Source organism: Dromiciops gliroides, chromosome 3, assembly GCF_019393635.1.
Source record: "Dromiciops gliroides isolate mDroGli1 chromosome 3, mDroGli1.pri, whole genome shotgun sequence".
Lineage (NCBI taxonomy): Eukaryota > Metazoa > Chordata > Mammalia > Microbiotheria > Microbiotheriidae > Dromiciops > Dromiciops gliroides.
Genome location: NC_057863.1, coordinates 548,292,892 through 548,318,282, shown reverse-complemented (window position 1 = coordinate 548,318,282; position 25,391 = coordinate 548,292,892). Strand labels below are relative to the sequence as shown.

Sequence of the window (25,391 nt, the reverse complement as noted above, 5' to 3'; positions counted from 1 at the left end):
TTGGACTTTGTTATCTAATTGGTATCTACTTTTACAGAACAGAATGAATTACCATACAACATGAGAAGGGCTTAATTTAAATTAAAACTGTGCTTAGGAAAATGTTTCTTGAAAGAAGTTCAATATTCACACTGAGGGAAAGTGTGTGAATCTCCTCTGGAACATTTTAAGGTTAGTCCCATCTAGCAAAAATGAAGAAATGAACTTTCAAGTTACAAGTTATACCTATAAAGTCTAATCTCTGAAGCGAGAGATATAAAAGGAGAATGAGAGAAGCAAAGAGGGGTAAGAATAAGCAATAGATTATTTCTAAAGGAAAAAAAATTCAATGGTCTTCCATTAGTTATTCCACCTTTTTTTCCTGATGTTTGAAAAATCTCAATTTGCTCCAACTTAGCTATCAATTTTATTAGATTGTCATCTATTCAATTTCTTGTTAAGTATTAGACAACAAAGAAGGTTAGGTTGTTCTTCACTTACCTTTTACAGAAAGAGATTTCTATCCTGCTACTCCCTAATATACTACTTATATGGTGGCCAATGCCAGAATTTGTGGAAGATTATGAATTCCAAGAGTATAAATTCTAAGAAAAAACAGTACAGATGGCACCATAACTTGGGCAGAGAATTTTTAAATCCTCTAAATATTTCAATATAGCCAAAGAATGGAGACAGAGCCCAAAAAATGAGGGGGAGGAGTTTCAACTGAACTGATTTTAGGCAAGTGAAATGTTAAACATATAATACTTGGGCTCAACAAAGAAAAATTCCCATTTCTTTGGGAATGAAGAGTGTGATTTGAATTTAGTTATCTGAGTAATTTGTTGGAGAAAAGAATTTGGGGGCACCAGAATATCCCAGATATGAGGGGCTACAGAGCATCACTGGAACCCTATATAAACAGGGTGTTCTGGAATGAACCATTTGTCCTGAGAGAAATCCCAGAGAAGGCTGATAGAAATCCCTGATGACTCTTTGTTAGGGAAAAATCCACAAGGAACCTGTCAGGTAGGCTCCACGAGCAGTTTGGCTTATTGGGCAAAAGAGCTGAATCTGGCAAGTTACTTAACCTCTCTAAGCCATCTATAAAATAAGATACTAATAACAATACCCGTAGTGCCCACCCTATAGAGCTACTGTCAAGTCAATAATAAGCATTTATTAAGCTCTTACTTAGTATGCACCAGGCATTGTGCTAAGTGTTTAAATGAGGTAATGTAAATAAAATAATCACTAATCTTAAAGAGCTATTTAAAAAGTCTCTGGCCTGCTGGGACCTGAAACATTAAGAACATTAGCAAAATTATCTCCATCCTAGAAAAGTTACCTCACATGTACCCTGTGTATGCCCAACTCCTGGAGGAAAGAACAGAAATTCCAGATCCTTCCCCCATCTCCTTGCTATTCCTAGAATCACAGTTGGCTGGAACTGGCCTTGATGAAGGACCCTGGCCCCTCAGATTCCGAGTTTTCTAATCATATTACTTTGACCAAGCATGGTCCAAGTTAAGATGACTGAACTGAAATCCTGTCCTGGCTAATGACTCTTTACTGTGTGGCCTGAAGCAAGTGTCTACACCTCTCTGGCATGCTTCTCTCCTTTATAAAATGAAGGGATTGGACTAGATGGATGATCCCCAAAGTCCTTTCTAGTTCTAAATCCTTTATTGCAATTGCATTCAATCCAAACATTTATAAACTTTGTACAGGACAATGGGATAACAATGTAACATCTCTGGGATGTGCCCAGAGCCACAGATGAGGCTTTTCTTTGATTGTACACACTGACGTTCTCCCAGCTCTTCTTCCTCCCAAACAACCCTCTTTTTGTGCTTAGTCTTCTCTGGGTTCTCCTCGCCTCGGCTCCATTCCTCCAGGCCTGGGGAGAGGAATCTATGAATGCAAGTTTCCCCAGCTGCATTCCTTCCCAGCTCTGGTTGTTTTCTCAGGCTCAGGGGGTACAAAGACCTCCTGCAGGTAATCTCAGGAAGAACTGCAGGAGCTACGGTATGCTCTGCTGGCACTTCTAAGGGAAGGGGGAGGAGACAGTGGGGAAGGCGGGGTTCTCTTCCCTCACCAAGTGCCATTCATCCCTTCCATTAATTAGAAAAGCACATCTGGACAAGCTAGTATTACAATATAAAACACTAAATTAAAAGGACTAAACGCCCATAGGATTTATACGTATACACTAAAATAGAATCTTTAAAAAGAAAAGTCAAATTCATGTGTAAAAAGAAACCAGAAAGGGAGAAAAAAGAAGAAAAAGGAACACAAGGCAGATAAAAGCCAACTCTCAATTATCCATGCTAATGTAGAGAGGAGGGAAAGGGAGAGGGCAAGCACATTAAAGAAACCCATGACATTTTTGGTAATTAATTTTTACCTCCTCCACCAAACTTTTGCCAGGACTACTGACTAATTTAAATTTTAACTCCTCTCCCTTCCCACCCTCTTGACTAAAGATACTCCCAAGCAACAAAGTGGCTGAAAGGTGGGCAGCATAAGGAAGGAAAGGGGGAGGAAAGGGAAGGAGAAGGAAAAGCAAGGGGCCTAGCTAATTCATACATTGAATAATATGCCCCTGAATAATTGAGAGCTATAATTTTGAATTTTTAAATAAAAACAAGTAAAAGCCTGAAATAATAATAACCTATTTGCATACCTGTAACTTGGTCTCTCACCCAAATATAAGGATAAATTCATTCTTTGAGGGGGAAAAAAGGAAAAGGAGACTAAATAAATGTTATCCTTTAAGTATGAAATTGATGCATCAACTTAACAACTAGTTGTCCAAGAACAATGCTACCAAGATTCTCATTTTATTTGAGAGCCTCTGAAAGTATTTTCTTCATTTTATTAGCAATAACATCATCTTCCTATTACCCATTCTCAAACTAGAATCTAGCTCACTAACCACTGTTTGAAAAGCATTCCCATTCAAAAGTTTATAGCTGTGGAAAGAATGCACTAGTATATGAATGATGAAACCATGTCTGTGAGCCAATTAAATGCAAAATGTCTCCAATGAAAATGTTCAAAATTTCTACAGTACACACTTCTCATGCATCTCAAAGTGCTAGTAAATATAGTAAAAATCTCAGCATGACTATGCAGTAAAGTAGTACTGCCACAGGAAATGTGAACCTCAGTTTACCTATCTGTAAAACGTGAATCACCATTATGGTCATCAAGATTACAGGTTAGGAAAAATGAGAAGCAGAGGGTAATATTTCTAATTTAAAACACGCTGTTTAATGGCTCACATTATATTGCATAGCAACAAATTAGTTTTTTTCTTTTACACTAAAATTATTCATTAAAAATACACACAATGCATGTATTTCAGTAAGCATCCCTCACTCTGCAAAATGGATGTACTTCTGAATAGTTGTGTGCAAATCAAATTTTTATATTATCACTTCATATTTTTCCACTGCCTTAAATCACCATGGTCGAGTGGTTCTATCTTCATTTGTGACTCATCTTCAGGTGGCAACAGCCCTTACAACGTTCTGCCAAACCATACCTGAGTCCTACTCCTTCACCCACCCAACAACCCTCTTAACAATGAGTCCAAAATTTTAAAACATTTAAAAGCACAAGGTAAGTTGCCTGCTGTAACATCAATTATTCTATGATGCAATTTATCTATTCTACAATTTCTGATTTTCATAAATCCGAGTTCAAATTTCATAAAGCAGAGCACTTCATACCTAACAAATAAAAAAATACACTGACTATTCATTAGACTCAAATACCAGATAATTTGTATTTCCTAATTCTACAATGCTATGCAAGTCAAATCCTATTACAGAAAATGAAGGAACCATCCAATTTTGTATGCAATTAAATTCGGCTGAATTAAGCATTAGTCCATATAAATGGGCTCTCAGCTAAAGCTTTAAAATCTCAAGTTACATGGAGGTTTTAGTGCAATAGGATTTAACCTGGATCTGTTTGTTTTCCTGATAAAATATTGATAAACATACTAGCTAAACAACAGTTAAACACAGTTTCAATTCTGTATTCAGCTTCCCTGAGTAAGTGAAGACATCACCGTAAAGATAAAAGACTCAGGTACCTCACTATATAATGGGAACACTGTTCCCTAGCTGTTATCAAAATTATGTGTAATATGACTAATAGCTTACTTATGTGCAATTGTTGTTAACCGTTCATCATTTACTGCTCTCCGCACTTCAGCACGGTGGCGTTCTGTTGAGATGCTGTCAAAAAAAAAAAAAGAGTGATTACGGAATTCTGCTAAGCTGTTTCTTATTTATATTTATGATTTAAAGCAACAAGTTACCATACTGGTCAGAAGCAACCCCTCTTGCCATCTCCCCCAGTGAGATTTCTCTGCTACAGGCAAACAGGATGACAACCTGTTCTCTGATCTTGGCCTGCAATCTCTTCTTGTCATTGTGAATTCATGCAGGCCGTCTGGAATACAAGCCCCTCTGAACACTTGTTGAAATCTTTTTCTCCTTCAAGGTTCTGTTTAGAAATTTCCACAAAATTTTCCCTAATTTCTAACTTATCTCTTTCCTTCTCAAAGAGTCCTTGGAGCCCTTTTAAAGGACCTCTCTTTTGGGTCTCTCACATACTATAATCAATCAACATTTATTAAACACTATTTCAGGAACTGTGCTAAGCACTGAGGATACCTATATAAATCAGTAATTCTACCCTGAAGAAGCTTACATTGTAATGGAGAAGACATGATACACATACAGAGGTAAATACTGTATAAATACAGAGCAGATACAAGGTGACCTTAGAGGCGAGAAGGCACTATTGTGATAAAATATGGATTTCTTTAGCGTTGGCTTTGTCTGTACCATGAATTTGCCATAGGGGTTTATTCAACTGATGAATGATTACATTCAGTTGGTTATGTTTTGCAAAGGCTACAATCGCATTGTCGTCCACATAAGTACCAGCTTTTTTTAAGTCGGCAACATATTTTTCAAAGGGAATATCGTTCCCTCTAAAAGGCTCAAAGTCTTTTTTATGACTGAGCATATAATTAGTAGTTTCTTGTCTGTGTTTGAGATGGTTTCTCGAATGACCTTCTAACTGGTCTCCAAAGGCCCTGAAAAGACAATTTCCATCTCCTGATACCTTACAGAGTTCGAGTCCCAGGACTTGCAATTTAGTGATAGGGTTTGCAAATTGGAACTGTGTATCTCTGGGCTCTGTTTGGTTACTTTGCTCTTTAGCAGCTGGTTGACTTTTATTTGAAATTTCTTTACCTACAAATGTTTGTGGAAAAGAGGTTGTTAATCTTTCTTATTGGCCTGATAGAAATAACTAAAAAAGGCAGTTTGGAAGGGAGAAAACTTTGGACCTAGAGGTCCCTCATTATTTTCTGAACCCCAATATTACAGCGAGCCACCCAATTAACTCTCCCTATATTAAATCTGACCCCTACACTAACTAGCAGCTGGGGGGAGGAGGGGGGGGGGGGCCCAAGCCAAGGCCTCCTGCAGGAAGTATTATATAAACTATTAAAAGAAGCCAGGGGGGCAGCTAGGTGGCAAAGTGGATAGAGCATCGACCCTGAAGTCAGGAGTACCTGAGTTCAAATTCGGCCTCAGATACTTAACACTTACTAGCTGTGTGACCCTGGGCAAGTCACTTAACCCCAATTGCCTCACTAAAAAGAAAAAACAAAAAAAGAAGCCAGGGATTCTAAGAGGTAGAGGAGAGAAAAGAAAGCTTTGAAAGCATCTAGGTGGTGAAGCCAGGGGGGCAGCTAGGTGGCGCAGTGGATAGAGCACTGGCCCTGGATTCAGGAGGACCTGAGTTCAAATCCGGTTTTAGACAATTACTAGCTGTGTGACCCTGGGCAAGTCACTTAACCCTCATTGCCCATAGGGAAAAAAAAAAGAAAGAAAGAAAGAAAAAGAGAGCATTTAGGCACAGAGGGCAGCAGGGAAAAGGCATGAAGAAGAGGAATGAAGGTATGTATGTGAACAACAATAAGGAGACCAGGATGACTAGGCCATCGTGTGGTGGGAAAGAGCAATGTATAAGGGCACAGGAAAGACAGGACAGGTTGTGAAGAGCTTTAAATGCCAAAGAAATTTATATTTGATCCTAAAGGCAAGTGAGAGTTCCAGGGGGTTATGGGAGGGGGGGGGCTGAATAGTCAAATGATCATATCTGTCCTTTGGCAGGTATGTGAGGAGGGGTGTACTGTAGTGAGGAGAAGCTTGAGACAGGGATAGCATTAGTATTCTAGACAAGAGATGATAAGGGCCTGAATAAAAGTAGTGGCTATGTGAGTGAGAGACAATAGAATGTGTCTGAGAAATTTATAAACTGAACAGGTAACAGAGTGAGAATGATACCAAAGTGGTGAACCTGGATGACCAGAGGTATGATGGTACCCTCAAATAGTAACCTAAAAGCTATAGGTTTAGAGGATAAGTATAAAGTCTTACATTATTCTTATTTGTGTAAGTGGATTTACTCAATTAACCTGTAAGCTTCTTGAGGGCAAAGACTGTCATTTTTTCCATCTTTCCAACTTTATTACCTAGAATAATATTTTCCACATAATTGGTGCTTACTAAGTGTTTGCTGAACTCAAGAGCTGAAAAAAGAAAACTGTGTGCACATGGTTATATACACACCTCAGTGGGGGAAAAAAGAGTAGAGGTTCAATGCAAATTTTAGACAATTCAGATTTGGGAGCGGGAGGTGGGGATAGGGATGGTGTGGGGAAGAGTACAAACTCTACTCTGACCAAACAAGTAATTGAACTCAGTGCAAAGCAAAAAGGAGGTTCATAACCTAAAAAAGAGAAAACTTAGAGGTTACATGGATACAGCCCTTCAAGCATTTGAAAGGAATAAGAATAAAAGAAACTAAAGCAAAGCAGATTTCAAACTTAAATTAAGGAAAAACTTTCTAACAATCACAGCTTTCCAGTGATGGAATAAGCAACTTCATCAGGTACTGAGCTCTTCAGTGGCAGAAATTTGATGGAATTTAGAACTGGATGGAATCTTAAAGACCACCTACTCTGATGCTGTCATTTTATAGAGAGGACCCAAAAAGATAAAGGCAGTTTGCTATAATGGTGAAGGCACTGAATTCAAGAATTAGAGACTAGGGCTAATTTTCCACATCTGAAACTTAGTAGTTGTGTTTCCCTAGGCAAGTTCATTTTTCGAAATCTCACTTTTCTTTTTGCTAAAACAGGGGTAACAATAACTGTACTGCCTAACTCCTAAGGTTGTGATTGGGAAGCACTATAGAAATTAACATGTCATCACCACCATCACCATCATCTTCATTAACACCATTGTCACCAGCACCACTACCATCTCCATTACCCATAGTCTTGGTGGTGGTGACAGAACTCAAGATTTAAACACAAAGCCTCCAACTCCAGAAATCCAGTGTGGCTGCCATTATACCACATTACCTCTTTGTTCAAGGGGAAGGGAGATGATCATCTAGCAGGAAGACTGGGAAGAAGATTCCTATCCTAGATGGGAAGACGGGCCACCAGCTCAAGGAATATTCATTTCTATGCCCAATGAAACACAGGATTTGAAAGAGTAAAAGACATTCTACCTGCCTTTCGTGGTAGGAATCTAATCTTAATGTGGTGTTCTACACTGAAAACTGACACCAGGATAATAGCATCTTACTCGATTCACTGGTTATTTATCTTCTGTGCCATATCATATGACTAATAATTTTTAAATGCCCTACTAATAATGAAAAAACAAATATGAGATAATGAAAAACTAAACAGATTACATTTCACAGTCTAATAACTAATAACTAGACCTAAAACTGTTTCTTTATTGTTGGTGATAAAACTAAGGAATGAATTAATAATGTCCTCAAGTTCATGAAAAATACAAATAGAAGTTACTCTCCCTTCCACTGAAGAAACAAGAAATAATAGTTTTAAATTTCAGGGAGACTTTAGTTAGTAGAAAATTTTCTGATAAAGAAATTAGACTCTATCAATATAAGTTATAATAGAATTACCTTCACCATAAATTGCTTATCTTATCTAAGAATACCTTACTTGATCATATCCCTTTCTACCTGCCACCACGCCACCACCACCACTGCTGCTGCCTAATGCCTGCTGAATTGAATTCTAGCTCTGGAACCATCACCAAATCAAAGAAAGAGTATGACCACATTTGGTGGTCTGTGCCTACAACCCCTGCTGTGGGAGGCTAAAATTGGCAGATCACTTGATATCAGGAGTTCTGAGCAGGGTTAAAGCCAACTGAGTGTTTGTACTAAGTTGAGCAACGATATTTAGAGCTTCCAGGGAGCAGGGATTCACCAGGCTGCCTAAGGAGAGGCAAAGCAGCTTAGGTCATAAACAAAGCAGATTAAAGCTTCCAGAACAATCAGCAGTGGTACTGGACCTGTGAATGGCTGCTATACTTCTAGCCTGAACAAGACAGAGAAATGCAATAAAAGGAAAGGAGGGAGGGAGGAAAGGATGGAGGAGGGAGAGGAGGGAGGGAGGAAGGGAGGAAGGGAGGAAGGAAGGGAGAAAAGGAAGAAGAGGAAGAAGAAAGAAGGTGAGAGTGTATAAATACACTCTTTGAGGGGTTCGCTCACCATCCCTTTGTCTTTCCAAACCACAACACTTATATATGCTATCATCCTTTAATAGAATGTAAGCTCCTTGAAGACAGGGACCATTCTTTGCTTTTGACTGCTCAGCACTTAGCACATAGTGAATGCTTCATAAATACTTTCTTGTTCACTCCATTCATGCTTTGCCTATTATGTACATAAAGCACTTTGCTAGGTGCTGGGGAATACCCAACATGGAAATTGCTAGTTCCTATTTGAGAATCTAACAATATATGCCTTTATAATGATCACATCCTTCCAAGTTCTCTACTCCAGGATAAACATCCCTAGATTCTTCAATTGTTCTTCACTTTGAAATACCAAACAGCTATGATTAGGTATCATTCCTCTCTAAATCAAATGTCACAATGCATTCCACTGAGTAGTGAAAATAATGCTAGACCTGGACTTAAGAGACCCGAATTTGAATTCTGACTCTTACAGTAAGCAGCTGTGATTGGGAAGATGCAATTTAAAGCCTTTGGAAACACAAGTTTCTTATTCTCTGAAATAGGGCTAACAATACTTAATCTACCTTGTAGAGTTGCTGCAAGGAAAACACACTGTAAACTTCAAGGCAAAGGACATGGATTTGAACACTAATTCTGCTCTATGCTACCTGCTGTATGATCTTGGGCAAGTCCTTTAAGCTCCCCAACGTATCAATTTCCTCATCTGTAAAATGAGAGGTACTGGACCAGAGTTGGACTAGATAACTTCAAAGGTCTGTTCTAGTCTTCAAACTATTATCATATTATTTCCTGATGTTACACATGATCTTAGTGAAAAGTAACCTCTACCATTTGCAGCCAGTTTCCCCCACCTCGTTGTCTAGATTCAAGGACATCTTAGCCCACCAAACGTCCTTATGGACCTAACAAAAACCTGCCTCAGCACTGACTCAGACTTGGATGCAACAGCTCCATACTATAACAGAAAGAGGACTAGATATGGAATCAGAGGACCTAGCTTGGGATCTTGGCTAGTACTAACTGTCTGACCCTGAATAAGTCATTCCCCCTCTTTGAGTGTTTTCTTATCTCTGAGGGGGTTGAATCTGATAGATCTACAAGGTCCCTTCAAGCTCAAAAATCCTATAATCCCATAACTAATCAACATTCCCACCGGAACACTGGCCATAAGCCAAAACTAGAATCTGAGATTCTTTTAGCAGCACCAATAATGTGAAAACTCAAGAATTTGTTTCACAAAGCATTATGCTGGATATTATAGTTAGTTATAAAGCTTATCTTATATTACTCTTAGTGTGAGCTCCTTGAGATCAGAGGCTGTCTTTCACCTTTCTTTGTATCTTCAGTTTAGCATAGTAGGTACTTAATAAATGTTTACTGACTGTAATGAAATCTGGAAATGAAAATCTGCTTCACATTTAAAAGAAAGATATTTACCTAAGAACTTTTGAAAGTTCCCCAAGAAGATCTTTCTTTTCCTTCGTGAGGTCCCCTTGTGCCCGCAAGGCACTGATAACTCCAGCATATGCCTCCAATTCTAGAAGAGGAAAAAAACAACTTTTATCATAAGCTTTTTGGTTTTTTTTTGGGGGGGGGGAGTGAGGCAATTGGGGTTAAGTGACTTGCCCAGGGTCACACAACTAGTAACTGTCAAGTGTCTGAGGCCAGATTTGAACTCAGAACTCCTGAATCCAGGGCCAGTGCTTTATCCACTGCGCCACCTAGCTGCCCCTTATCATAAGCTTTTAATGTTGTAAATTCAGTAAGGCGAACTATAAAATTTCACTACAAGAAACATTCAAATACACTACATAATCAAAGAAAAGTTTCCTTAAAATAAAAACCCTATTGCTAAAATATCATAAGTAAACACATAGTACTTCATCTTGCTGCAAATGACTCTTGTTCAAGTCTCAGGCATAAACACACTTTAAGTAATAAATCTGGAAGGAAATATTCTATTTTATACAGACACTAAAGCCAAAACAGCCAAAGTATCGGCTACTCAATGCCTGAGTAACCAGTAAGGCAATTTAATTCAGTGCAAATATTTATTAAATATATGCTGTGTTCAAGTCTTTGTTTTAGGCACTGGGAATAAAACTGTAAGAGAGCCAGAAAGAGAGAAAGGGAGAAGGAAGAATAGAGAGATGGAGAAGGAAGAAGATGGTGGGAGAGACAGAAAGAGAAGAAATTACTTTCAGGGTTTGGGGGATGTGGGAAGAGAAGGAGCTAGAGAGGACTACCTGGATAAAGTGGCATCTGAATTGACCCAAAGGAGGAAAGAGACTTCAACAAATGAAAACTTGAAGACACTATTCCAGACATGAAGGAAGATCATAGGCACACAGTTGTGGGTGAGAACAGAATGAGAAAGAAACAGAAAATAATCCTGTATGCATAGAACAGAGAAGGGAAATAGTATAAGCTAACAGGTAAACTGAACCTCGGAGCATGGAGAGGCTTCACTGCCAGAGTCAGGGATTGTTCTTTTACGTGGTAGGGAATGGAAAGCCACTGGAGATTTTCTAATAGAGGAATGACACGATGCAAATGGCACAAATGGATAAACGAACTGAAGAAGGAATTGGCTGTAAGCAAGGTTAGGAGGCCATTATGATTGTCTAAGCAAGAAGTGATGAGGCCCTGATGAGAGTCCATTAGGAATGAAAAGCAGCTGGATTCAACAGACATTTCAATGATTCGTCAGATAAAAGGCTCTATGGGATGAAGGAAGGAAAGAGTAAGAGATGACTTCAGGCTGATAATCCTTGAGCATTATGGTGCCATTCAGAGGCCATGGGTCTAATGCTACAGAATTCCGAAAATGCTTTGAAAATCTCACAGGGCCATTCATTCACGGGTCTACCTGCAGATGCTTCTCTAAATCCTGCCTAAAAATGCATTTTTGTACAGTAGCAAAAGCCCCCAGCAGCCCTGGCTTTGGCGGTAATTTGCTGTTTGACCTTGGGCAAAGTACTTCCTCTTTCTGGCCCTTAGTCTCTCCATCAATAAAATTAGGGGTTGGATTAGGCTGTCTCTAAAGTTCTTTCCAAGTCTAAAAGTCTAGGATTCTAAAGTTTCACCCTGTTCTTACTCCTTCAAATCCGATGGCAGAATGAGCACTAAAATGAGAAACTATAATGCATCCTCTGCTTTTCTCCGATCAGGAGAGCCTGAATAACCCTCCTAGACAAAGTTTGCCAGGCCCTAGTGCCAGGAAATTTTATTTTACTATCCTTCCACAGAATCAAATAGCATAAAATTGTGTATATAATTTCATTTCAGAAGTGAAAGGGCACTTAATGATTCTAGTCCATCCTGTTTATTCCACAAATGGAGGAACTGAGGTAGAGGGAAGTAAACTAAGATACAAACATAAATGAGATAGTAGTTTAGGGCCTTGAAGATTTTACATTCTAGTAAGAGAGGTGGACACACAAAAAAGCAAAGCAAATTAAGTACCTAAGTGCACTAGGAAAAGGTACAAATAGAAAGAGCAATTGATGTGCAGTGGGAGCAGAAAACTTTTGGCTGGAGAATTAAATTATTTTTAGAGACAACAGCATTTTAATTGAGCCTTGAAGGATGGAGAACATTTCAACTATCAGTGATAAGGAAGAGTATAATCGAGGTAGACAGAAACAGAATGTGGAAAGGTACATGCAAAGGTATGCTTAGGAAATGGCAAGTAGCCCAGTTTTACTATAGAACCGAGTAGCTGTAAATGAAGTTGAAAGGTAGGTTGAGCAGGATCTGAGAAGGCTTTGAATTCCAAACTAAGGAGTTTGCATTTTATTCAGTAGTCAATGGGGAAGCCACTGAATGCTGAGCAGGAAAATGACATACTCACAGAAAAGAATTATGTGCTATCCATGAATTAGCAGGATGAGTAGAGTCTGGTAGTATGAAGACTAGAAAGAGTCTTTGTGAAAAGTAATAAAGGCCTAAACTACATTAGGAATCGAAAGGACCTGAATTTGAGAAAATAAAGGTTAAAAAAAAAGTAAGGAATTGGCAACTACTTAGAAATGTGGAGACTGGGAGAATAGAAATAATCAAAGACAACTCCAAGGACTGAATCCTAGATGATTAAGAGAATTTCGATACAATTAGCAGAAGTAGGGGAGTCAGAAAGAAGAGAGATGGGAGAGCAGATGAATTTCGTTTTGGACTTTTTGAGTTTGAAGTAGTTGAGGAGAAACAATTTATAAAGAATTAAAATAGTTAAATGATGCCAACGTTTCCACACAGTTTAATCCTAACTTAATCATCATGCAGAGAAGCAGCCAAGGAAGGTTCCTTCCTCACACAAAGCTAGAATACTGACTTCAGTTACGTACTCCAAGTCATTCCCTCTTCCTCCTGTGAAAAATTCCGGAAATCTACCTGTACTGTAAAGCTTTCCCCTGTAACACCATGATGTTTCCCATTTTTCCCACACTGTCTGGTTATGTCTGATGAGTGCCATTATGGCTACAGCATCCAGGGTACAGTTATCTATTTTCTATTGCTATCACAGTTGCCAAACTATCTTAAAGTGTTACCTCCAAAGACATGTACGTATTAATTGGCTTATGAAATCACAGCATAAACACATTATAAACTAAATTGTTATTAGGGTTTATATTACAAAGCCCTAAACATTTTAATTTATACAAATCAGCCATTTAATTACACTGTAGCACTCTACAATACTGAGTTCTCTCTCAAGTGTGCTTATTTGGGTATCGCTTAAAAAACACGGACTGGAGAGAGGGGAGGATTGACAACCCTTACAGGTGCAAGAGAAAGAAATTATCTCTCAATTCATTTTTACTGAAGTAAACTTGAATTTATTATCCTGCATTGAACTTTATTTCAATCAAAGAAAAGAAAGGAAAGCTTATTTTAAAATGACTGACCATTAAAATAGTGCTTTCCCCCCACAATTTTCAATGAAACCCTAGTATTTGAGAGCAATGCAAAGGTTTTCATTGTCATGAAAATAAACAGAAGAAGGAGGCTGGGGGTAGAAATGGCTGCAGACTCTTGCCCACCCTCACCCTTCCAAAGCCAAAGACCACTTATTTATAAATGACATTGTGCTCGAGGATCTGTTTTCTTTTGTTTAGTCTCTGCCCCACTGTAGCTTTACTGGCACAGCTCTGACTGTGACCAGGGATATGTTTATAGTTAAAGGTCACACTTTTATATTTAATCTTAATCTCTTGATGCAAAGCCAAAAAAGTCTTTAAATCTCAAAATGATCTACTGCTGCCATCTCAAATGGCAAGTGTTTGCCTGTAGCCCTTTTTTATTCATCATCATTAAATGAGTCCATATTGTAAAATAAAATCCGATTTCCTCTGTATACCAAACCACTGTAACATCAGTATAGAACATTTATTAGGCATCTGTGTGCAATGAAGCCTCTGTACCTAGCACTGGGGATGCAAAGATGAAAACTAACAGTGTCTGTGCCCTCAAGGGGCATATAGTCTAACTAAGTAGAGTACAATGTATACATAAACAAGTATGACACCAGGGAGAATGGGGCAAGGGGAGTGAAAGGGAATCAGAACAAAATGCTCTCAGAAAAATCTGAGGCAGATCACTTTCATCACGGGGGTGGAGGTTGAATATGAAGGCATCAAGGAAATGTCCATAGAGGTGGTGGTTGAGAGAAGCATTTCAGTAAGCAGATAGGAGAATGTATTCAAGGCATGAAGGGCAATGACACAATGCAGTTGTAAAAGAAGGCAGAACAAGATTAAATAACATCCATCAAGTAGTTTGGCTCAAAGGGAGATGGCAGGAAGGGGAAGAGTAGGCAAAGTCTTCAGTGCCAAACTTAGAAGTTTCTATTTTATCCTACAGGCAAGATGAAGCCATTGAAAGCTGAAGAGTTGGCACACAGGAAAAAAAAGTTAAAGGAGTAACAAAAGTTACCAAGAAAGAATGTTTATAAGTGCTCGAAAAGCACACTTAGGAGCTTAGAGCCAAGAGAGACTTCAGAAGTTATCTAGTCCCAATCCTTCATTTTACAGAAGTGAAAATTAAAGGAAAAGAAGTTTAAGTGACTTGTCCAAATTCACATATGGAATCCTGGATCCCAAACAGGGATCTTCCACTAGGCTACACTGCTTTAAACCAAGATCCCAACTCAAGAGTTATCCAAATGGATAACATGACAAACTAATAGCAGGTGTTAATTTTTAGTTTAGTACTAATTGTTGACATTAAAATGTGATTACTAAAAGCATCACAACAGCAAGTCTAACAAAATGACAAATACAGTAAAGTTATGACCAACAGGTGGAATGCAAAAAGCACAATAGAATAGGTCCTTGAGTCTGAAATTCTGTTTTTTAGCCAATTTCCTCATGTATTATTATTTGTTACAATTATCTGGGTATCCAGCTTATCCTCCTACTAGAATGAAAGCTTCATGAGGACAGGAATGGTTTTTCATATAAGCTTCATTATCATTCATTTCTACAGTACTCTATGGGCATTAGATATTTAATATTAGTTGAAATGAAATGAGATCTAATTTCCACTAGTATTAGCAGAAACAAACAATAGTGGGTGTTGAGGGTCAGAAAACCTAGTTCTGACTCAAACAATTACTTCCTCTATGACCCCAAAGAATCCCCACTGGGTTGAATTTCCTCACTGAAAAACGAAGATACTATCTAACTCTCTTTGTTGTGGTGGACAAAATGCTTTGTAAACCTTAAAGCACTCAAGAAAAGGGGGTTATGGGGCAGATAGGTGGCAAAGTGGATAGAGCACCGGCCCTGGATTCAGGAGGACCTGACTGCAAATCCGGCCTCAGACACTTGACACTTACTAGCTGTGTGACCCTGGGCAAGTCAGTTAAGCCCAAATGCCTCACCAAAAAAAAAAAAAGTATAATTAAAAAAGAAAAGAAAAGGGAGTTATTATGATTAAAATCATCATTAAATGAATATAAATACCGAAAAAAAACAGTTCATGAAAATTCTGAACCCCATTATGATACCTTACCCAATTTTCGAAGGATCCTTTTGCATTCATCCCTGCTGAGATCCAGAAGGGTTGGCCATACAACAGGCATCCTTGCTCCTGTTTTGTAGCCCCACAGAGCTTATCTTTCCTACAAATAAGGAAAAAACTTACATCACCAAAATGCATCCATTCAGTTATCCAGAGCAGGGTACTCCAATAAATATAGACTTTTCCAACTAGAGCAGTTTCCCCACTTTTGAGGAATATGCAGAGAAGCCTTTCAGTACCTGCAACAAGTTCTTCAAACTTTCTCTGCCAATCTTCACAAAAATAAGGATTTATTTGCTTTAATTACTCCTCTCCTTACCTGGATCCATTGTGATCCCAAATGATCTACGGGCAATTAAAACCAAGTAACAACACAATGACAGAACAGAAGGTTTCAAAAGAGGAGCAAAACCATGAGAAATCAGTTTCCTTGGGCAAGGGTTATGGAAGTGGAGGATACAGGCCCTCTCCCATGCCCCAAAACAAAGGTACACACAGACTGGAAGACCTTATGGGCCAGGAGCCTCACCAAAGAAACTGTTACTTTATTATGCTAAAGGAAAAAAACCCCACTCCAAACCCACTGTGTCTCTCCCTCATAAATGTCATCGACCAGAGCCTGCCTCCTCCTTACAATTACCCAGCTTGATTATCTTTCTCAACTCCCTTACCCTTTCCCTCCCCCTAAACTCAAGCATTCAGAAACACAAGATGGACACCTCTACCTTTTCATTCTTTCTCCTCTCCCCACCCCACCCCCAACCAAATACATTCACACAGAATCTGTGTGGACTCTTTTATCCTTCCCACCCCCTTTCATCTCTACTCTACCTCTTCCTCCAAATACAGGCACACAAAATCACAAGAGGCCACCCATCCTTTCCCACTCTTCCCCCCCACACACACACACACACAGAGGGACAAAACGACCCCTTTCCATGCTTCCCACTGGCCAAACATATGCACACAGCATCAGCAAAAAGAGTTTGCCTACCCATCCCCCCACCATTTCCAACTTTCCCTGTCCTCAGCCCCACTTTTCCCACCCCAACACTTCTCGGCCCCTTCTCTTCCAACCAGCTCTATCCCAATTTTGCCTCCCTCCCCCAATGTCATTTGAAGCCTCGGTGCCACAGCAGGACATCAAATGACAAGGATTCTGGCCCCATGGAAGCCAACATTAGCCTCCCTGCCCCCTGCACCTCTATTCAAAGAATGTCAGAGATGGAAAGGACACCAGAACATAGAAAGCACAGGGTGTCTGAGCTAGGAAAGACCTTAGAACATAGAGAATACAGAAGATCAGAGATGGAAGAGACTCTAGAACATGGAAAGAATTGGATGTTAGAACTGAGAAGGAGCTTAAAACATAGAGAGCACAGAATATTATCAATCGGAGAAGGACCCTAGAGCTTAGAATGTTATGGCTGGAAAGGACTTAAAACAGAGATGGCATAGGATGTTAAAGCTGAAAAGAACTCTAGATCATAGAGATGTTACTGAGTTGAGAAAGGCCCTAGAAAATAGCGAATATAGGATGTTAGAACTGGAATGGATCCTAGAACAGGGAGAAGAGAGAACACTATAGCCAGGATGCTAGGGCTGGAAAGGACCCAGAAGAGAGACAGCACAGGATGTTACTGAGCTGAGTACTGTAGAACATGGAGAGCATAGGAATGTTAGTACTGGAAAGGCCATAGAACACGGAAAGGATGGGATGTTAGGGCAGGAAAGGAGCCTCCAGCAAGGACAGCCTGGGACGTTAGCACAGGAAAAGGACACTCGATCACAGAGAGCACGGGACGCTATCGACCCCCACAGGACCCTAGAACACCGGAGAGCCCGGGAGGTTAGGGCTGGAAAGGAGCCTCCAACAAGGACAGCCCGGGATGTTCGTTAGCGCTGGGAAGGACACTCGATCACAGAGAGCACGGGACGCTATCCATCCCAGAAAGACCCTAAAACATGGAGAGCATAGGAATGTTGGAGGCAGAAGGACCCTAGAACACAGAGAGCCCAGGATGGTGGAGCGGGGAAGGACCTTGGAACCGAGAGCACGGAATGTCAGAGCGGGATCCTAGAACCTAAGATGTCAGAGCCGGGGGGAACCTTAGAACACGGCGTGTCAGAGCAGGAAGGGAGCTAAAATAACGCCGGACGTCAGAGCTGGAAGGGGCCTCGGGGACCATCTGGTGCAAACCCCTGGCTTTGCAGGGGAGGGAGGACAGGGAGGCCAGAGAGGGACAGGGGCTGCTATGAGCACAAGCACGGAGAGGGGCAGGAGCGGCAGCGAACGCCCCGGGGCCCCCCGACCACCCTCGGGTTCCGGCTCCAGGCTGGGCCTGCCGGCCTCCTTCTGTCCTCAGAAGGACCCGAACCCCAGTCCCCGTCCCCCGCCCCCCCAATCCCGTTAGGAGACAACGGAGGATGGGCACGGCGGAGGAGGGAGGAGGGGACACCGCGCTCTCCTCAGCGCTGCCAGGCCCAGGAGGCCGAGGCCAGCCTGCCACCCCTTCCCAAAGCCTGGCCCCGGGGCGACCCACCTGCCTGGCCTTTCGCGGCTCATCTAAAAGGTTCCTCCGACGAGACCCGGGCCAGCAGGAATTGGGTTTGTTTTGCGGTTCCTCAGAAGGGGGCAAGATGGCGACGGGCGCCAAGGCGCAGGCGCGGCCGCGCGCCGGTGCCTGGGAGTTGTAGTGCCCACGATGTTCCCGCCTTTGGACGGGGAAAAGGTGGTGGGTACCTCCATGCCTGGCTTTCCTACCCTGGGGCAGAGGTACCCTGGTAGGGGCAAGCTGCGTATACCTGCCCGAACCTTTGTCCACCGCCCCAAAACCTTACATTGCGCGAAGCAGACTGGGAACTGTAGTTTTCTTCTCTCCCTGCCCACCTCCCCTCTGCGCTCTTGGCGCGCCTCGATTCCCTTTCGCTCCGCCCTGCCAATCAATTGCGCTCGCGGCTACGTGTGCCGTCACACGTAGTGGTCGAGATAGCGTAGTTCTGTCCGAGCCGGAGGCTTGGCGGTCTACCCTCCAAAGGGAGTGAAGCGTGAAGGAAAGTGGGGCAGTTCGCTGCCGAACGGTCGAATGGATTCGTTTTCCCAGAGGTCTGAACCGAGTCCCTCAACGGCCAACAGCCTTCCCGCGGCAGGTAGCGGAAGACGACGGTATGGGTGCCGGAAAGGGACATGCGCAGTCACTCATTCATTCACCCTTCTTCGACTGCGCGCCAGGTTAGGGCAGGTCTCTTCACCTGATAGGCCCGAGGGCAGGTGTGTGTGTGTGCTCGCGCGCGAGTGCGTGCGTGTGGGTGGGTGTGGTGGAAAGAGCCTGAGGCTCCTTACTCCGATTGCTGTCTGTGACAAGGAGAGGGGGATGTGGTGTGTCTCTATGTGTGTGTCTATCTGTGTGTGAGCTTCTCCACGATAACAATGTTGAACCTGGTTACTAAAGGAGATGATTGTCAAAGTCCTTCCCAAAGTGACCTACACGTGTGAAGACCTACTAAAGTTTTCAGAGGAAGAAACCCAAGCTATTCATAGCCAGATTGAGGGTGGGGGAAGGGAGTGCTCTAAATCAATAACAGAGAAATGCGAACCAAAACTACTCTGAGGTTCCACCTCACACCTCTTAGATCGGCAAAGTTGACCCCCCAAAAGGGAAAATGACAAATGCTGGAAGGGCTGGGGGAGGGGGGTGGGGGGGGGAAACAGGCACATTAATGCCCTGTTGGAGGAACTGTACACAGGTCCAAAAAGCTACTAACTAACCCGTCAATGCTCTTTGACCCAGCTATATCCCTACTAGGGATATGCTGCCAAAGAAATCAAAGAAAAAGGAAAAGGACTCATGCTATCATACTGATAGCCCCTCTTTTTGTGAGGGCAAGTCAGCAAGCTAGTCTTTATTCAGTACCCACTAGAAGAATTGGAAACTGAGGGCATACATCAAAAGGATGATGGCTGAACAAGTTAGAGTATATTAATATGATAGAATACTATTATGCTGTAAGAAATAATGAAGGGAATGGTTTCAGAGAAACCTGGGAAGACTTGTATGAACTGATGAAGAGCGAAGTGAGCAGAATGAGGGAAAACAATTTATACAATAAGAAAGGCAACAACTCAAAGACTTAGGAACACTGATCAACATGATGACCATCCACAATTCTAGAACACTCGCTGTAAAAAACATGCTACTCACATTCTGATAGAGGATAGATTTAGACTGCAGCTTGAGACTTTGGTAGTGTTGAGTTTTTGGTTTTGTTTTTTAATATGGCAATGTAAGAATTTGTTTCATTTGACTTCACATTTGTGACAAGATTTTGGTTTTTGTTTTTCTTGTTTTCTCAAGGAGGGAAGGAGGGGGAAATGGGAGGGAGATCTTCATGAAAGTGAAATAAAATGTAATTTTTTAAAATTTTTAAAAGAAAAGCTCAGGTAGTATCAGAAGACCTGACCCAATTATGTGAATTAGACTAGCAATTTTTATCTCTCTGAGTTTCATTTTCTTTGTTAAATGGGTGTGAGGAGGGCCAGCTTTGATAGCTAACTTTTATATAGTACTTTGAGATTTGCAAAGCCCTTTACATGTTATACTTATTTGATCCTCCTTACAACCCTGTGAGGTGTCATATTACCACCCCCATTTTACAGATGAGGAAACTGAGGCACAAACCAGTTAAGTGATTTGTCCAAGGTCACATAGCTAGTAAGTGTCAGAGACAGGATTTAAACACCAGTCTTCCTGATTTCCAAGTCCTAGGTTGTATCCACTGTACCACCTTAGTGATAGACTGACATTACTCAAAGTGTTGTTGTGAGGAAAGCCTTAATCCTTGAAGTACTACAAATGTTGTTTGTTATTGACCCAGTACAGACTTTATAGAGGCAGGGTGGATAGGAAACAGTCTTCCTCCTTGAATGACCCTGGGCAGATTTGTTAATGAGGCCCCAGGCCACTGTCTAAAAGCAGTAGCACATCTGCTTTGGTAGAGGAAGGTTCCTCATTGTGAGCTCCCTGTGCCAATGAAATCGAAGGTTCCATACAAAAGTGAGGTTTTATGAGTCTTGCTCATTACCACAGTCCTGTGGGTTAGGCTCTTAAACTACCATCCCCTTTTATGGATGAGAAAACTAAAGGTCCTAGAAGTAAAAAATGACTCTTCAGGTTATAGAGCTAGTAAATGATGGAAGTACAATCTTCACTACAGCCCTGTAAAGTAGTTAAGGAAATGGCTTGCCCAGAATTACATAATTGGGGCTAATAAACTAATAATAATAATCATAACAATAATAATAATGTGAGCTAATAGCTCACAGTAATATAGCTCTGTAAGAGTCAGAAAGAACAGAAACTAAAATCAGAGTTGGCTGGGATCTCAGCCTTCACTTGACAGGTGGGGAAACTGAGGCCCAGAAAGGGGAAATGACTTCTCCAGCTACATACAGCTATGTCCAGCTACAGAGTATCTGAGCCAAGATTCAAAGCCAGATCTTTTGACTCCAGATGCCTTTGGCCTATCTGTAATCCCATGCTGCTTCTGTCTAAGGAGCCATAGCCAAGATTTAAACCCAGTCCAATTTATATGCAGACTTGGGAGAATCCATGATCTGGTCCTGAATAAAACTGCTAGGTTTGTCTGCCAACACTGGTCTTCCATAAAGTGGCCCATTCTTCCCCCTCAATATCCTTACTAAGGTATTAATGGGACAATATGGTAACAGCTGATGATGGTTTAAGATGTAGCTCCCTCCAGGGAAGATTTGATTTTTAAAGCAGGACTCAGCCCAGAGGAATTAAGCTATAAATGGCAGGTATAGACCAAGTACACTGTGACCTCATATATCCTTCCTTCTGTTCCATCTCTTAACCCTCCCAGCCAAACTTAACCCTCCCATTTCTAGCCTTGATTCCATATACTCATATCCCTTTTTCCCTCTTGCCTCTTTGATATCTCTTCCACCACCTAATCCTTTCCTACCCAATTCTTAAACAACAGCATCCTTCTATCTCCTGGAACTCTTACCCTATTTATCTCCTTTTGATGAATAAAGGTCTTGAACAAGTTTTAGCCTGACCTCTGGACCTGTTCTCTTAGTGGTCACCGGTGACTTTCATCCCACCAAATTCAATGGCATATCTTTAGTCTTTCTCCTCCTTGACCATTCTGCATTATTTGACACTGTTTTGCCCACTGATGTGCTCTCTGCTGGCTTCCAGGACACCTCTAGATTCTCTTATCTCTAACTATTTAGTTGTTTTCTCTGTGTTCTTCCAGCCCCATCTTAATTGTAAGCATTCCCCAAAGCTCTATCATTGGACCTTTTCTCTTTACCTTTGTGATCTTGGCCACTCCTGTGGCTTCAGCGATCACTTCTGTATGAATGACTCCCAAATCTTAACCCCGCCACAACTGTCTTTTTGCTTATTTCATACTACTCCCCCTTTTAAAGACATTTAGATAGAACCATGGATAAAGGGCTGGGCTTAAAGTCGGCAAGACCTGAGTTCAAATTCTCCATCAGATACTATGTGACTCTGAGCAAGTCACTTTACCTCTGGCTGCCTCGGTTTCTTCATCTGTAAAACAGGGATAAAAATAGGACCTATATCCCAGGGTTGTTGTGAGGATCAACTGAGACAATAGCTTTACAGCACTTAGCACAATTCCTGGCACTTAGTGGGTATTTAATAAATCCTGATTTCCTTCTTTTATTCTTCATAGTCTGGCCAAGATGTACTATTTGTACTAGCTGTGTGACCCTGGGCAAGTCACTTAACCCCAATTGTCTCACCAAAAAAAAAAAAAAAGATGTACTATTTGCCATCACCTGACCACGTTACATCTTCTCCTGTCTGTTGTGCCTTTGTTCACACTGTGCCCTAAAACTTCAATGCCCTCTTCCTTAACCCATCTCCACCTGGTGAAGTCCTATACATCAAGGTTCAGGTCAGATAACCTCACTCTGTAAAGCCTTCATGCATCACCGCAGCTGAAAGTGAGCTTCCCTTTCCTATTCCTATTAAACAGAATCTAAGAGTTGAGAGCACCCTCTGAAGCCATCTAGTCCAAGGTTTTAGTACCTAACCAAGAGTCTCTTCTGCAATCACAATTGAAGATGTGTGATGAGAGTGAACATCCTGAGGCAACCCATATTCCTAATTGTTAGACTTTTTTTTGTTTAAACATCAACCCTAAATCTTCTCTCTACAACCTACGCACACTGCTCCTGGGACTGCCTGAGTAGAAGCAGTCTAACCCTCCTTCACATACTTGAAGACAGCCATTCAGTATCCCACTCCATCGTCTAGCCTCAGCCTCCCAAGTTCCACTTAATCTATCAGTCTACCCTTTAGTCCAACCACCATCAAAACTGCCCCTTAGATAACTTAGCTGTATCCTCTGTAAACCAGAACCAGACACATATTCAGCAAGCATTCATTCAGCCCCTCCTCTGTGTAAGGGTCTGTGCTTGTGACTAAGGATAGAAAGAGAGATTTCACCCAGGTTCTATTCTTAAGGAACTTTTCATCTAAGGCAAGGGGAGAGAGGGATCAGAGCAAAGGGCAAGCACACAAATAATTATTAAGTCATTTGTCCACGACCGAACAATTAGTAAATGTTGGAGACAGGATTTGAGGCAGGCAGGTGCCCGGGAGGCAGACAGGCCTGACCCATGAAGGAAGCCAAAACCTGCCCACAGGTTCAAGTCGATCAGTCACACTTTAACTACAGCATTCTGCCCACTGAATCTACCCGATTTGATCCAAAAGCAATTCTCAAGTACCTGACTGAATAGACCTATACAGTGAGTCAAATATGGATGTCATCACCTAATATAGATTAGTTTAATATGTGAATAATATATTACTATATAACATTAGTTATATTAATATATAATATATTAACTTGTAATATTAATATATACTATAGCTAAATCTAGATAAGAGTCATATGTTAATCATATTGATTAACAGAATGTTAGTACCAAGAGGGACCTTTAAGATTTCCTAGTCCAATCCCTTCTTTTCACAAATAAGTTAAAGCCAAAAAGCACAAGTGACTTGCCTAAGGTCATACAGTTTGGTGAAACTTGTACTAGAATTTTGGTCCCTTGAAATCCAGGCCAACAGCACACTGCCCTTAGGTTTCTGCCCATGCAATTTGATCAATATCAGTTCTTTCTTTAGAGGTGGATAGTATGCTTCATCATTAGTCCTTTGGGATTGTCTTGGATCATTGTATTGCCGAAAATAGTTGTCATTCATAGCCCCGTGTGAGTTGCCAGTATGAATCCAATAGTGATACAAACACATATGCACTTTAAGGTTTACCAAACACTTTAAATTTCTCGTCTCTTTTGAGCCTGACAATGATGTTGCGAGATAGATAGTCCAAATATGACAATTTTGTATATGGAGAAATTGAGGCCCAGAGAGCATAGATGGGATTTACCCTAAGTCACACAGTTTGTAAATGATAGATCTCAGATTCCCCAGGTCTCCAACTTCCAGGCTTGCATTCTTTCTACTGCACACTACCTCCAAAAATAGAAATATTAAATTAAGAATAAAGACAGTAAGGCAAATCTATCAATCATGCATCCAGTGCAAACCCCTTTAAAGGCTTCAGGGTGAGAAATAGGAGTGCAGGGAAGGAGGCAGGAGACCCAGGCTCCATTTTAGCTCCAATACATTCTTGTTCTGTGAAGAAATACTTCCTTCCTCCTTGAGCTCCAGTCTCCACATTCACAAAATGGCGGCACTGGTGCTTGTACTTCTTCATAACAGGGTTGTTGTGAAGCAGAGTGTTTTGAAACTTTGAGGCACTGTTTGGGGTGTCCCCCATGCTATTAAAGCTTAAAATGGCACTAAGATTTTGGGGACATCTGCTATCATTACAGTTGTTTTTAATCATTTTTTTATTATTATATGACTGAGAGAAATTGAAGAGGAATTTTTGCACTCTAATATCAAGACTACACAACTGAGAGAAATGTACTAAAAGCCTTCTCAGCAATCCAGGTAGACTTCATAGAGGAGGGTAAGTTTCAGGCTCCTTTTTGCTAATTATACTAAATACAGTTGGGGAGGACACACCTATTTTTTCTCCCTAGTCCCTTCCTCCATCTTTCCCTCTGTCTCAGAGGCTGCTGTTAGGAAAACGAAAGAGGAAGTGCGATTGTGTACCCTTCCACATAATAGAAGCCAGGTTTCCAAGGGTTGGGAATGGGGAAAGGGAACTTCCCTGGAAAGAACAACAATAATAATAGCTAGCATTTATACAACATACTTTAAGATTTTCAAAGCACTTTTATCCTCACAACAGCTCTAGGTGGTAGATGCTATTATTATCCCCATTTTACAGATGAGGAAACTTGAAGCAAACAGGGTTAAGTGACATGCCCAGGGTCACACTGCTAGTAAGTGTCTAAGGCCAGGTTCGAACTCAGGTCTTCCTGATTCCAGGTCCAGTGCTTTATCCACTGAGCCACCTAGCTGCCTCAGAATGACAATTTACGGTAAGTTAAGGAGAACTCAAGTAGGGGTTAGCATGCTAAATAAAACTACAATGAGAAGAAAGAAATTAACAATTGGCATTTATATAGTGCTTTAATAGTAGCAAAGTACTTTCTTCGTGTAGAGTAGCTATTATCCCATTTTATAGATGAGAAAACTGACGTTTAAAAAGGTTAAATATGCTGCCTGTAGTCAGAGACCTAGGATATGAACCTTGGCTCCAGGTTAATTCAATTGCATTGCA

At 41.1% G+C, this 25,391-nt stretch overlaps 1 protein-coding gene across 8 annotated transcripts in view; it reads right to left on the bottom strand.

Moving 5' to 3' along the window:
• The window catches only part of EMSY (EMSY transcriptional repressor, BRCA2 interacting), a 100,073-nt gene extending 81,296 nt beyond the window's left edge, over positions 1–18,777 (bottom strand). For 3 of the 8 annotated variants that reach the window (XM_043995720.1, XM_043995716.1, XM_043995721.1), the window contains exons 1-5: positions 18,167–18,777; positions 15,615–15,723; positions 10,041–10,140; positions 4,155–4,229; positions 2,666–2,707 (exon numbers count right to left, since the gene is read on the bottom strand). In XM_043995720.1, the coding sequence (XP_043851655.1) occupies positions 2,666–2,707; positions 4,155–4,229; positions 10,041–10,140; positions 15,615–15,684 (287 nt within the window). In that variant the 5' untranslated portion in view covers positions 15,685–15,723; positions 18,167–18,777. The remainder of the gene's footprint in view (positions 1–2,665; positions 2,708–4,154; positions 4,230–10,040; positions 10,141–15,614; positions 15,724–18,166) is intronic. The other 5 variants (XM_043995715.1, XM_043995719.1, XM_043995717.1 and 2 more) reach the window with 3 other exon arrangements.
• Between the last annotated feature and the right edge of the window lie 6,614 nt (positions 18,778–25,391).